General features: G+C 41.1%; 2 protein-coding genes across 5 annotated transcripts in view; one reads left to right on the top strand and one right to left on the bottom strand.

Annotated features, from left to right (window-relative positions):
- Positions 1-2441, bottom strand: part of LOC143296563 (uncharacterized) — an 8305-nt gene extending 5864 nt beyond the window's left edge. Inside the window, exons 1-2 of the mRNA XM_076608586.1 lie at positions 2250-2441; positions 278-1030 (exon numbers count right to left, since the gene is read on the bottom strand). Of these exons, the coding sequence (XP_076464701.1) occupies positions 278-1030; positions 2250-2441 (945 nt within the window). The remainder of the gene's footprint in view (positions 1-277; positions 1031-2249) is intronic.
- Positions 2442-5928: 3487 nt separating this feature from the next.
- LOC143296475 (phosphofurin acidic cluster sorting protein 1-like) overlaps positions 5929-13688 on the top strand; it is a 52476-nt gene continuing 44716 nt past the window's right edge. For all 4 annotated transcript variants that reach the window (XM_076608430.1, XM_076608429.1, XM_076608428.1 and 1 more), the window contains exon 1: positions 5929-6046. In XM_076608430.1, coding sequence (XP_076464545.1) covers positions 5937-6046 — 110 coding nt within the window. In that variant the 5' untranslated portion in view covers positions 5929-5936. The remainder of the gene's footprint in view (positions 6047-13688) is intronic.

Raw genomic sequence — 13688 nt, 5'->3', positions numbered from 1 at the left:
AAAACAAGCAAAATACTACTACTGTACCAGTACTACTACTTCTACTACAAAAACCCTACCAATACTCACACCACCGTACACATGGGTCAACCTAAGAAATTTTTCATGGCGGCCTTAAGCAACCACCACCACCAAATAATGGGGTTACAACTGGTAATAGCCGCATTTCTTCCCCTTCACTCCTCTGTATGTATGGAAGGAGTGAACATCCACTGACGCCTTGTGAACACTAATTCCGTCTTAGGGAGAAAGAAGTGGATATTGCCCAACAACTTACGAACTGTTGCGTGGCGGTCTTGCGGCTCTCCTCCTCGAGGCCCAGAACCTTGACCTGCACCTTGACGTCCTCGCCCACGGTAATTGTGCTGGGCACATTTTGGGCCGTTGCTTTATAGCGGGCCTCACACAGCTCTACCATCAGGTCCACAAAATTATCATCAAACTCTCCTTTCTCCATCTCAGTTGCTTTTTCTGCCAAGTTCTCGGCTCCTTTCGTTTCCGTCCCCTTTTCCTCTTCTGGTGCTTCTGCTGCTCCTCCTACGGCTCCTTGGAGCAGGTCGTCGATGATGTTGGTGCCTTTGCCGTCCACGTCCACGCCTCCATGGGTCTTGCCTCCCTTTTTCTTTTTCTTCTCCTTTGGTATCACCTGGGCTTCAGGAGCTGATTCTTGTAGGGTTTCTTCCTGGGGGCCTTGTCCTTGTGGAGGTCCTTGGCCGGAGGTTTGGACTTGTGCTCCGTCGGCCTTGGCTGCATCCTTGGGGCCTTGTCCTTGTGGAGGTCCTTGGCCAGAGGTTTGGACTTGTGCTCCGTCGGCCTTGGCTGCATCCTTGGGGCCTTGTCCTTGTGGAGGTCCTTGGCCGGAGGTTTGGACTTGTGCTGCGTCGGCCTTTGCGTCCTTGGGGCCTTGTCCTTGTGGAGGTCCTTGGCCGGAGGTTTGGACTTGTGCTCCGTCGGCCTTGCTTGCGTCCCTCTTTTCTGCGGCTGCCCTCGAGACCTGCTGCTGCTTTGCTTTCGCCTTGTTTTTCTTACCCTGGAAACAAAAAGATGCCGGGTGATGACAGAGCCACAGAGAGAGAAGGAGGGGGGGGGGGGGGGGGGGGGGGGGGACAGGAGGGGGGGGGGGACAAAATGAAACGAATATGTTTCACAAGGACAGTGGAAGAAGCTTTACATTCAGAGTGAGTTAGAGAGACGAGGTCGAGAGAGGAAGAGGGAGTGAGGTAGATGGACTTGACACAGAGTGAGAGAGACACGAGGCATATTTCACTGAATATACCATGCACGATGGTCTGTGATGTAATCAAATTAACTGTTACTTATCTTGACAGTTATATTTTTGTAAAACTCTATAAAGCTCTGATGCGATCTCACTTCAGTTGGAGTATGGAAACAATATATGGTGTCCTTATCTGATGCGACAATCGATTGCAATTGAGGGGGTACAAAGAGCCACAAAACTTGTACATTAGGCTCATGTCTTATAATGATCGATTTTAAAATATTTTCTCTCAAGGGTAGAAAGATACGTGATGATCTCATTGAGACATGTAAGCTTTTCAATGGTCATGTTGATTATCTTGGGATTCGTTCTCTGCACCTCAGTACAGTTCCACAGGAAATACTGATGGAAAAAAGTTTTGTACAACGTTCAAATACTAACACAAGAAAGTTTTGCTTCAGTAACCGAGTTACGAATGTATGGAATCAACTGCCACTGCATCTGAAACAAGCACCATCAACTAACCCATTCAAGAATCAACTGAACAATTCTGCGAAATTCTTAACTTTTTTTTTTTTTTTTTGGTGAATCAATAAAATGTAAATGAAGCGTCGAAACTTGACCGAAGTCTGTAACAGAATGTGTCATGAGATCAAAGAAGGGACTGTTTATTAACTTCAAAGCTTGTTTTTGTCCCCAAACCTACTTATCTTTTCCCGAGAAACTTTGTTGCTGGAGGCGGGGTGGGGAGGGGAGGGGGGGAGTGAGGATGGGGAGGGGATTGGTGGGGGTACAGGTGGGGTTTGTCCCGTCGTCTGCACCGTTTCAGTGGCATTACGCCCATGCCGCTCATCTTGAATCCCCAGTCACGGCATTCACAGTTATGTTAAAATACAGACGGTTACTTTTTTCTGAAGTGGGGGTATACAACCACAGACAATGGTTTTCCATTTACACACTTCCATACTCCAACCACTTCTTCATAGTAATGTAGCGACGCAGGTCAACGAGGCCTTTGTCAGTCTTGTACATCAGTATGGCCTTTTGCACTTTTCCTGTGGCCATGAACTGGTTTCAGCTTGGGCCGAGAGACGAGTCCTGAGGCACTGGTGGTAGGGATGAAGTCTTGCATGATGTACCTGGCAGTACGACTCTGGACCGGCTCTATGTTGTTTATGGGGTTATGTCGGTGAGGGTCCCAGGCGGTGACAGCATACTCCATGTTGGGTCAAAGACTGAAGGTTCTTGTGCAGCTGGTGTGGACTCTGGTGGAATAGCCACGCAGATAGAAAACTCTCGCAGCCACGAATATTTCTGCAGACGAAGGGCGAGATTTTGCTGGCCTTGGCAGCAGTGGTACTGATGTGAGAGTTCCGGTGTAGAACTTTCGACATTTCGACTTCCAGGTTCGGAGGGGCGTGAATGGGGGAAATTAGGGCCGGGTGATGGAGTAGGGAAGGGGGATGGAAAGGGAAGTTAGCGGGTTACTGCCACTGACTCGGATGAGTTACACTGTGCCGACACACTGATGAGTTTCCATGAGTTCTTTCACTGTAAGTTTTGCAAGGTGGTGAAATGATCTCAGACGAGAATAAAGAGGTTGAAACTTTCTTTTCGTTTTTCGTATCTTCGGCTGTAAACCGCCTTTGAACAGAAGCTCTTACGCCGGGGAGAGGGGTGCGGCTGGAAATCTGATTCGTTTTATTTTACTTTCCGGACACCCTTTTGACAAAGCACAATAGCTCCGAAATTAAGCGGATGGGCTTTTTCTTTCCCCTGTCCATAAGGATTTATTGGCGGGACTTGTTTTCATCCTAAGTCCCGTCGAACTCAATGTTCAAGTCAGACAACTGAAAATTTAAAGTGCTTTCAAGGTTGATCTAGAGAGAAAAAAAAATCATTGTCATGATTGCTTTTCGTAATGTGTTCTTTTCTGTGCACGTGATTGCTTCATTGTTTGAAATATTAAGATGGAAGGAGGGTGAAATAAAGTAATCCTCCAGGACTGACACACAGCCCCGCTCCGCCCCCTAAAAAACAAAGCAAGACTATAATAAGAGTTTGGAGCATATCAAAATATGTACCTCCGTCTATCCTCATTCGTTAGTCAAGTTCATCAAACTCACGGAATATTTTTTTAATGATTCAAATTATTATTACTTTTTCGGATTTTGTATTTGACGCTGACACGAGCTCTAATATTGTCCAGCCGGTCAGTAACTAAACGATACTGACACATGAGAAAGCAAATACTTCCAAAATTCGCAAAGCAAACTTACCGGCATTTTCAGGGACCCGCTGCCTTTCGACAATGTAAAATCCGGGGCAAAACTGTCAAATTAACACAATGTTACAACCACAGTAACTGCTTGCAATAAACTGTGGGGTTTTCTAAATCAAGTTTCGAGTTGGAAAAAATGAATATGTGCGCATGTGTGAGTGACAACAAATCTCGTTTGCCGTCCCTAGTTCAGCACGTGCAACTGAATTTTTGGCGTTTTTTCCTCATTCACAATTTCGCGTAAAAATGTGACGTTCCACTCGAACGAGTTCTGAGTTCCCTCGATCAGTTCCGACCGACCGCCTTATGAGACAGTCACGTTTTCGCTCATTTTCATGAGTTTCATTCATTTTAACTAAACTGTTGTTGTCATTTTCGAACTTAATTTCAAATCGATAATCAAAGTGTGTTGCACACCCATATTTCCACGGCACTGACACACCCATACCACTGAGGTCAGATTAACCCCAGTGACCTCACGGCAGTCAACGCTGAATAGTAGTAGTACTGAGATGGGACTGGCATTTTTACCTTTAGGCCTCGCGGCCTGTACACGTCCCTCAGTCTTTGTATCATCCGTTTGTTGGTCTGCATTGCATGCCTCATCATTTTAAGAAATATCAAAGCAATTATTCATCAGATTCATAAAACATGTTGCCAACCCCAGGCTTTGGATTGCAGTCCAGAAAGTTCTTAAAACTGTTGCAACTTTAACTGAAGGTGGTAGTGAGCTCCACATGTTAACAACATGAACGCTGGCTCCGTTACAAGCTCGAAAGCCCATGCCATAGTTTCAAAGGAGCTGGCCATCCCGGCCCTACCAGGCAGAAGGCCAGCTACCCCCCCTCCGCCTCCTCTCTTAATTTCTTTCCCAGTCGTTACCTCGCTCTCTCTCCTTCAGTCCCTGCATGCCTTTCACTCTCCGGCTCCCTCCTTCACCTTTCTCATAGTTTTATCTGATTTCCTCTGTTCAGTTCAAGTTCATTGTCAGCCCGGTGTCCCCCCCGCCCCCGGCAAAAAAACACACACACAAACCTGAAAAAGGGTAGGTGCGTGATTGCCGGGGTGATTTTGGTGTGGACGGTCAGACTCGGACATGATGCCGGCAGTGTGTGGTCACACACACACACACACATATATAATAATAATAATAATTATATTGAACTTCGTTTGTCGAGGTTTCATCTGAAGTTTTAGTTGGCTATTCGTTAACTGAGTGAACATCTTAGTCGTTCCATCAGTGTCCGAAGTGTCAGTGCCCTTTTTAGACGAACACGATGAGAGAAACCGATCGAAACCAGTATCTTTCATTCTTTAAAAAAAAAAAAAAAAATTCATTCATTGGCTATTCGTCAGTAACTGGAATTGAATGAACATCTTAGTCGTTCCACACTGGCAGTGTCAAAGTGTCAGTGCCCTTTTTAGATGTACATGATGAGAGAAACCCGGATCGAAACCTGCATCTTTCATTCTTTTTTTCTTAAAATTTTTTTTTTTTTTATTCATTCATTAATTAACAAAGCCATGCCAAGGAATCTTTTCTGGTGATTTCATCAGCAGCCTAATGCCGGTGTGATCATGTGTCCGAAGTCAGCCTTTGCCCGAGGCAGCTATATTTCCTTAGATTTTGTGATGGTCCTAAACTGAATGATATCAGTGAACTTAACACACCCTATTGCCGGCAGTCAGAAAATTGGATATCGCCCAATCAGTTCAACCGGCAGAACTTCAGTAAATTTAATCGTTCTGCCGCTTTTGTCGGTGTACGCCCCGCAGCCGCGGTTCTTTCAACTTGAGTTTGTCAGTGTACCCCAAGTAGAAATAAGCGAAAGCTTTCAGTAAGATGACAAAGGCGAAGAAGTATGAAGAAGAACAAAATTAAGCGTCCGTAGAATTGGGCATGATTCTGCATTTTATGGAGGGCATTTTCTTCAAATTGTTGAGATGAAGGCATTAAAGTGGTTGAACAGCATTGACGGACGTTGGGGCTGATGTGGCCGGGGAGTTTGCAGCGGTTTGATTTCAGTGGAAGCCACGGTTTAGTGCTGTAACTGGCATTTAGGGTGACTAAAGCAAGTGTCGAACAAATGCATGATCACATCCAAAACCACCTTTCCCCCTCCTACACTGCATGTGCTTCTTTGTTCACTTTATAATTGGTCAGCTAAGTAGTCTTCAGCGGCAAGGTCTCTAATTCCACATGTACGGAAAACAACTCTCATGTACTTGTATTTGTCCACTGTTTCAATGCAGTCATCGCCATAATAAAAACAAAAACAGTGCCTTTCGGGGTCGTTTTGTGCATGCGACGACTATAGTTTTGCCGCTGTTGAATCAGCCCGCACTGTAAACAATAATATATATGATGCAGACAGCTTCCGGAATTTATGAATGAATTTGTAACGTCTGCGCATGTGTGGTGGCATTTTCATAAAGATGGCGGATAAGGCAGCCCGTAGTGTGGGCTCGGGCGATTTGCCTGTCCGGGCTATGAAGTTATTTGCAACATGGGAGGTTGAAAAATCATCACCAAGCTGTATTCCAAGGTATGTTTTATTTATTCTCCATAGAACTTTTACTACCAGGTACAAGTGAGCCCTGTCGATAAGATGCCCATGAACTACATTCGTTCGATAAACAATGAAAACGATTTCCTAGACCTTGTCAGGGTACCAGTGATGACTGCTGCTCACAGATCTATTCTGTCAACTTTTTGTTTGTATGCATTGAAACTTTTTGGATCAAAGTGGAAATAGGTAAACAACTCTGCACTCAAGTTCTCGTGTCTGCACCAAGGATTAAGGTTTAAAAGCAGAATCGAGTGCATTTATACTGTGATGGGAGGGGCGTCTGCTACTGCTTTATGACGACGTAGAACATCTCCGTGTCCATGCTTCCAGTACTTTGTCATTTGTTTACTTGTTTGAGAGACTATACATTATTTGTGCTTGAGCTAGATCTTTATCTTACGAAATGATTTGACATATGACTATGTGGAGAATCCACATTGTCAATCCGTTAACGGTCTGCAAGTGTAAATTGTAATGCACTCAGTTCCAGACTCCATTAGAAGAAGAAGAAAACCTAAAAACAAAAGAAAAAATGGCATTGTTAAATAGGTAATGCTTGCTCTTTGTACTGTATTTTAACACCAAACATGTTTATGGCTTTTTAAAATGTATTGGAATTACTACTTTTACTGATACTTGTACTTAGTCCAGATTGTGAGCAGTACAAACTAGGTCAAGATCACCTTGTCTCAAAGAGAGGCATAAATATAGGAGCTTTGATAAGTCACCACAAAACTTCCTTCCTGCATTATGTGCATGTATGCTTGTGTGCAGGTGTGCACACACCGCCACAGACACACAAACACAGACAAATACACACACACACACACACACACACACACACACACACACAAACTCTGAGTCTTTGTCTAGACTAATTGCATTTATTCGCCTGTCCATTTCGAGGTATTTTACAAATATATGTATTGACAAACCGACATTCACGACCTCCAACACAAACACATTGACACAAACAAACACACACAAATGCATACATGTACACTCATGTGTGCATATGCACATTTGTTACACAGTACACACACACTCATTCTTTCTTGTATTTCACTTGTTTCTCACTTTTGTTTGTCTCTGTCGACATTTGGCTTTATATAGTTGTTCTGTCTGATACACTTCATACTACCCTGTTAAACACCTTCTCCTACCCCATCCCCACATTCACACACAGATGCACAAAGATGGAACACACACACACACACACACACACACACACACACACACAAACAACAAAAAACCACACACACACATGCACGCACGCACGCATGCACATGTATATATTGTATTTTCAAAGGCTAGTTTCATGGACAAGGTGTGAATTGATATTTGGCAGTGTATTTCACTTTTCACTTACAGTTACACTGTCACATACATTTGACATTATTTAGTGCATGAAACAACTTGAGACTCACTTTATTCTTACAGGACAGTTCACTATGACCAGTTGATGATGTTTTCATAGCTAAAATTATGCTTCCTCTCTCTTTTTTTGTTTTGTTGTCATACTGGATATACTGTAGTTGACATCAACACTGAAATAATTTAATTTGTTTCATAATTTACATATTTCATATTTGAATTATTAGATTTGTATTAAGATGGTACACAACCATTTTGTATAAGATTAGTTCAGGTGGCTATTTTTTTCGTTGATTTCATTGACACCTGCAGGTGATTAAAACAGAATTGTAATTTTGATGTTTATTATTTTGCAGGAGTTCTATAATAATTCTTTACTCTGATCTCAGAATCAGATAGGTCAAGTTATACTTATGAATTTGTATACAGATTACCAGTATAATGAATATTGTATCAAAATATATACATTTATAGAACTCCCCATTTTGATGTTATATACTGTACCATGTTAAACTGATGCAGGGGTGGGGGTTGGAGCAAACCAACAGGCATAGTTTGCTTGAGTTTGACTTTTGTATAATTCAAATTCCTTTTTTTGGTATGTAGGAGATAGACCCTTAAACTGGGTTAACATCATATTTGACAGTGGAGTGATGGCCTTGAGGTAACACGTCCGCCTAGGAAGCGAGAGAATCTGAACGCGTTGGTTTGAATCACGGCTCAGTGTCCCCCTCCACTAGACCTTGAGTGGTGGTCTGGATACTAGTTGTTCGGATGAGACGATAAACCGAGGTCCTGTGTACAGCATGCACTTAGCGCACGTAAAAGAACCCACGGCAGCAAAAGGGTTGTCCCTGGTAAAATTCTGTAGAAAAATCCACTTCGATAGGAAAAACAAGTAAAACTGCATGCAGAAAAAAAAAAACCCAAATGGGTGGCGCTCTCACTGTAGCAGTGCGCTCTCCCTGGGGAGAGCAGCCCAAATTTCACACAGAGAAATCTGTTGTGACAAAAAAGAAAAATACAAAATACAATACATTGGCCAGCCTGGCTCAGACAGTGCTTTGACTACACTTGACTTAGTTAAGAAGCTTCAGCTTTTCTGAAGTACCCTGTATGTTTGTCATCATGAAATTTATTCAATTCAATTCAATTCAATTCAATTCAAAATACTTTATTATCTGCTTCAACCAAAAACAGAAAATTTTCTTTAGGCTCACTTAAAATAAAATGCCCGTCAGCAAAAAAACAAACAAAACAAAAAACAAAAAAACAACAACAAACAAACCTGACACACCCTTCACTTATCACCATGTACACATCAATTATTATGTAAAAAGAATATTGAAATCATATTGCTGAGGAGTGCACATGAAATAAGGTCTGTGTCACTGTTCTAAACTGAAACACAGGAACTGTTGGTGACAGTACAGGCCAGAGTTTCATCATATTTGCATTTAATGAGCACCTTTATGCATGAAATGTTAAACTGTCAAAAAAGAGGAGATATATATCTGATGAAAGCCTTTCATGGCATTTTTTAAATGTTTTTAAAAGAAAGAAAATCTGTGCTAACAAGCAAGCAAGCAGCTAGAACCTGCAAATCAATTAATGAACATATCAGAGTTCTTGACCATTATAGTGACAAAAGCAAAAGTGATTGTCTACAATGCAGCCACAGAGATGCATGCACAAGCTATCAATGTAACTGTGAGTGTAAGTAAAATGTTGAAATTACACTGAATTAGTTCAGTAAAGGGGGGTGGGAGTGGGGGGGAATGAATAGACTATGAAGGTAATATATAAATGAATGAATGAGAAGAATGAGAATAAACAAACATTGAATATCTCTCTCTCTCTATATATAAAGAACATTAAGAATTGATATGTGACATGTTTTTGTTGCACCATTAAGTCATTAACAGTCATGTATACAATTTAGTCATTACAACCCCTTTTTTCCTTTTGGTGCCTGAGATTTGCCATTGCCACAACCAACAGATGTACTTATAAAACAAAAAGAAAATATAATGTTTAAAAAAAGAGTGAAATTGCCTAATAGAAATATATCTATACATAAAAGCACTGCCAGATTTAGACATATTATGTTACATAATATTAAATGTATAATACAGAAAAATAGCATTACAATTTTTCTGATCATTTGTACAGTTTGTAATATTAAGAAGTAAGGAGCTCATATGTGAAGTATTTTTGTATGCTCAGGCACGTGCGCACGTGCGCGCACACACACACACACACACACACACACGTACACACACACACACACACACACACACACGTACACACACACACATACACACACACACACACACACACACACACACACACACACACACGCACACAACACACACAAACACACACACACACACACACACACACACACACACACACACACACACACACACACACACTCACTCACTCACTCATAAACACACACACATTCTCTCTCTCTTCTTCCCTCTCTCATTGGCTGTCTCTTTCAAAAGTGTTTTGTCTCATTTTTTTCAATCACTTTAATTGATATAACTTTATAAGAAAAAACAACAAATATTCCCAAGATCTTTGGACAACGCAAGAATCACTGTGACTCAGATTTAAACATCATATGGGCAGCATTAAAAAGTTTTGAATGTTAAGTGTTTCAAGTCATCAACTTCTGATTTTGTCCTGTTGTACAGTAATAGCAGAGAAAGGCCTTGAAAATCAATTGAACATGACTGACAGATTAAACCATTGTAGTATCAGAATACCAATTTGAATATCACATTAAAAGGTATTACTGTTTTAAGATGAGGAAAAAGCAAGCAGAGGTTGCAAAGAAGGAAAACAGGAAGAAAAAAGAAAAAGAGGATGTGTGTGTGGTTTCAGTCATTTGACTTGTGCTGTCAGCTAGATGGAAGTTGCATATTTTACAACTTTGCATGGGATGGGGCAGGGATGGAAAAGGAGGTGGGTTTGGATGGGGGGGGGAGGGATGTGGTGGGTGGGTGGGAGATTGGAGGGGGGCTGGGGGGGGGAACCATTTGCCCGTTTCAGAGTAATTAGCAGTAATCCTGTAACTTGGTACTTCCCTTCTAAATTGCTGTTTTGATTAGGTGAATGTGTGTGTGGGGGGCTAGGGAATGCCAGAGTTTATGTTAATAAATGTATACATACTGCGCATTTGTGCTCAAGCAACAGATAAAGTCAAACACACAGTATGCACTCTCTCATTTAATACCACTTTCAGTGAAAACACATTAAACTAAAGCATGAATGAGCAAACATGCCTGCACATACATATTATACGTGAACAGGAATTGTATGTCTAAATGCGGGCACCAATGTGCCAACCCATACATGTACATAGTATACATGTGTGTGTGCACACGCACACACCCACTCATCCCATCCCCCCAGGACTAATCATGAATCATGTATTATGCTTGTGCACATAACAGGGGTTACTAGTTGTGATTTTTTCCCCCAGTAGTTAGGGATTGGACTAATGAAAAATGTTCTGCAGTTCAGAGCGTGCTTCATATGTCAGAAATCTAATAACTGGATTTTTCTGTGTTGGTTTCCAGTAGTGAGCTGTCTCCTGCCTTCCATCTACTATTGTCATCAATTTGTTCTCTCACTCACAATATGTAACACCTGTTGCAGTGTATATATTCATTATTGAGTTCTGTCATGTATGTGTGTTACGGTCTGTGAGTGACTGCATTGTCAAATTGCCAGTCAGGAAGGTGTAAAACACTCTTTCCCTCCCTCTCTCTCTGTGTATGTCTCTGTCTCTCTTTCTCTGTCTCTCCTTGTCCCTTAACTTTAACAAATTGTGACAAATTAAAAGATGTTTACACTTCAATACTTTGTAAAGTGATTGAAGACTGGATTTAAAATCTCGTTATTGTTTTCAATCAATTGTTTAAAACTAACAGCCTGTAATTTAGGCTGTCACTTGTGAACTTACATGGAGTGCTCAAGCAGTTGTTTGTATGCGCATGTGTGCATGTGATAATGAATAGATATGATATATATTTATATACAAACTGATCAGTTGCAGTGCTGTGTATGAGTGTATAAGCATTTCTGTTTATATTTATGTACACTGATATATTCAATACATTGTTAACCAAAGTGTATTGCTTGTGTTTGCCACAAATTTTGTTTCCTCATGGAAATGGGCATGTTATGGTCATGATCAAGTATGTTCAATCATCTGATGTCTGAGTTCTGTCCATGTCCCTCTTTCTTTCTTTCTTTTTCTGTGTGTGTGCTCTTCACTGTATGTGTGTGGTTCATTGTGTGTGTGTGTGGTTCATTGTGCGTGTGTGCGTCACTTATGTGTGTGTGGTTCACTGTGTTTGTGTGCGTCACTGTGTGTGTTTGGTTCACTGTGTGTGTGCGTCACTGTGTGTGTGCTTCACTGCATGTGTGTTGTTCACATTATGTGTGTGTGTGCTTGACTTTATGTGCGTGTGCTTCACTTTGCGTGTGTGTGTGTGTGTGTGAGTGTGCGCTGTTTGAAACATATTATTTCATTGTAAATATGTTCGTGATAAGTATTTTTATTCTGCTTCGATAATTTACACACTTGAAAAGTAGAATGAGATGAGGTTATTGTGTAGCTCTTACTCCAGTTGTGTGTTAGTTGTCATATTTATGTTGAGTTACAGTAATATCACACGCACTGTACAGAACATTGTACAGCTTTTAACTGCAAGAGTTTTGAATTAAAAGATAGTTTTTATTTCTTTGTTGTTGTCTTGTCTATGTGACTGTTTCTGTTTCTGTTTGCTCCGTGACCTTTTGTGCAGTCTCAGTGGTATTAATTCTGAGTCTGACATCGCTCATCCCAAATCCCCTGAATACATCCCAAATCCCCTGGATACATTAACTCAAGGACTCCCTCTGTCATACTCCTGGCAGTTCACAGCTGGTCAGTCACATCAGTGCAGTTAATACTGCTTTTCTGATACAGGACACCACCTACTAAGACTTGGGTTGGACCACTCAGCTGATGACATGAATTATTGCTGAGACACAGCTCCAGGCACTAACTGAGCACTGGGTGAACTTCTTTTTGGGTTGGAGACTGCCAGGGTGTCCCTTCACAGAGGTCACCATAAGGACAGGGCAAGAGGGACCATAGAATTAAGAGTTAATTTTTAATTACAATTAATGAGGATGAGGATGATGACTGTACTGCTTTGTATTGTACTACAGTTTCCTGTTGGGTTGGACGTTTCTTCAGTACTTGTCATAACTGCTTCCTTTCATGGTGATATTTTTGAGGGCATTCAGACTTGTCCTGTCGGTCAGGAAATGTGAGCAAAACTTGTCGTTTGCCTCAAGCAAGGGGGCAATTTATAAATTGTTTGAAATGGATGGCTCTGTGGTTCCAGTCTTCCCATTTTAGTCTAAAGCACACCCAGTACTGGATGGGAGCTGGCTGCATTAAAATAAAACATCCACAATACTTCTGATGGGGTTCAAACCAGCAGCCTTTTAAGTAACTAAGTTTAATCATCAGTCTCTGTGGCACTATGTACTGCACCATATTGCCTAGCGTTTTTGTTCATTTTTTCCTCTCATGCAAACCTTTCCATCTGTTATAACTTCACAGCTATGATCTTTCTACGTTTTTGTCATATAATGCACAACCAGAACAAAAACAACAACAAAACAAAAAACACACAAAAACATGTCAACTTGGTCTTGAAAGTGTTTAGGTGGTGGCATTGATATCATCTTAAATGAGTTTAAAATCTTTGGTATGTATACTATAGAAGTTATGCCACTACCATAAAAAAAAGAGAGGCAAGGCCTTCAGCACTCACTTGTGATACACGCTGAAACAAAAATTGTTAAGATTTGTTCTGTATATAACATAAAACTTTGGGGAAAAAAGGGCATAATTATTAGCAGATTAAAACCAAGCATATTTGGGTTGAGAGTAAGTAGACTGACAGCGCTAAAGTGCGTTTACCAACGGAGTTGAAAAATTAGTATTTAATTTAAACATGTTGTTTGAGTGTGATAAATGAATTATGGTATTTGAGGTGATAATGCCATTTAAATCATGTTATTTTGGTGTATTTTGATTATATAAAAAAAATATTTTAAGTCTACGAGGTAAAGATGTTGCCATTGCCTCAAGCACACCACAACATGTAGCCGTTTCTCCAGATCCACGGAGATACCTGTTTGACAGGCTTACTGTAGTGTAAGCCAGTCC

This window comes from Babylonia areolata, chromosome 21, assembly GCF_041734735.1.
Source record: "Babylonia areolata isolate BAREFJ2019XMU chromosome 21, ASM4173473v1, whole genome shotgun sequence".
Taxonomy (NCBI): Eukaryota; Metazoa; Mollusca; class Gastropoda; order Neogastropoda; family Buccinidae; genus Babylonia; species Babylonia areolata.
This window is presented reverse-complemented; position numbering and strand designations above follow the sequence as displayed.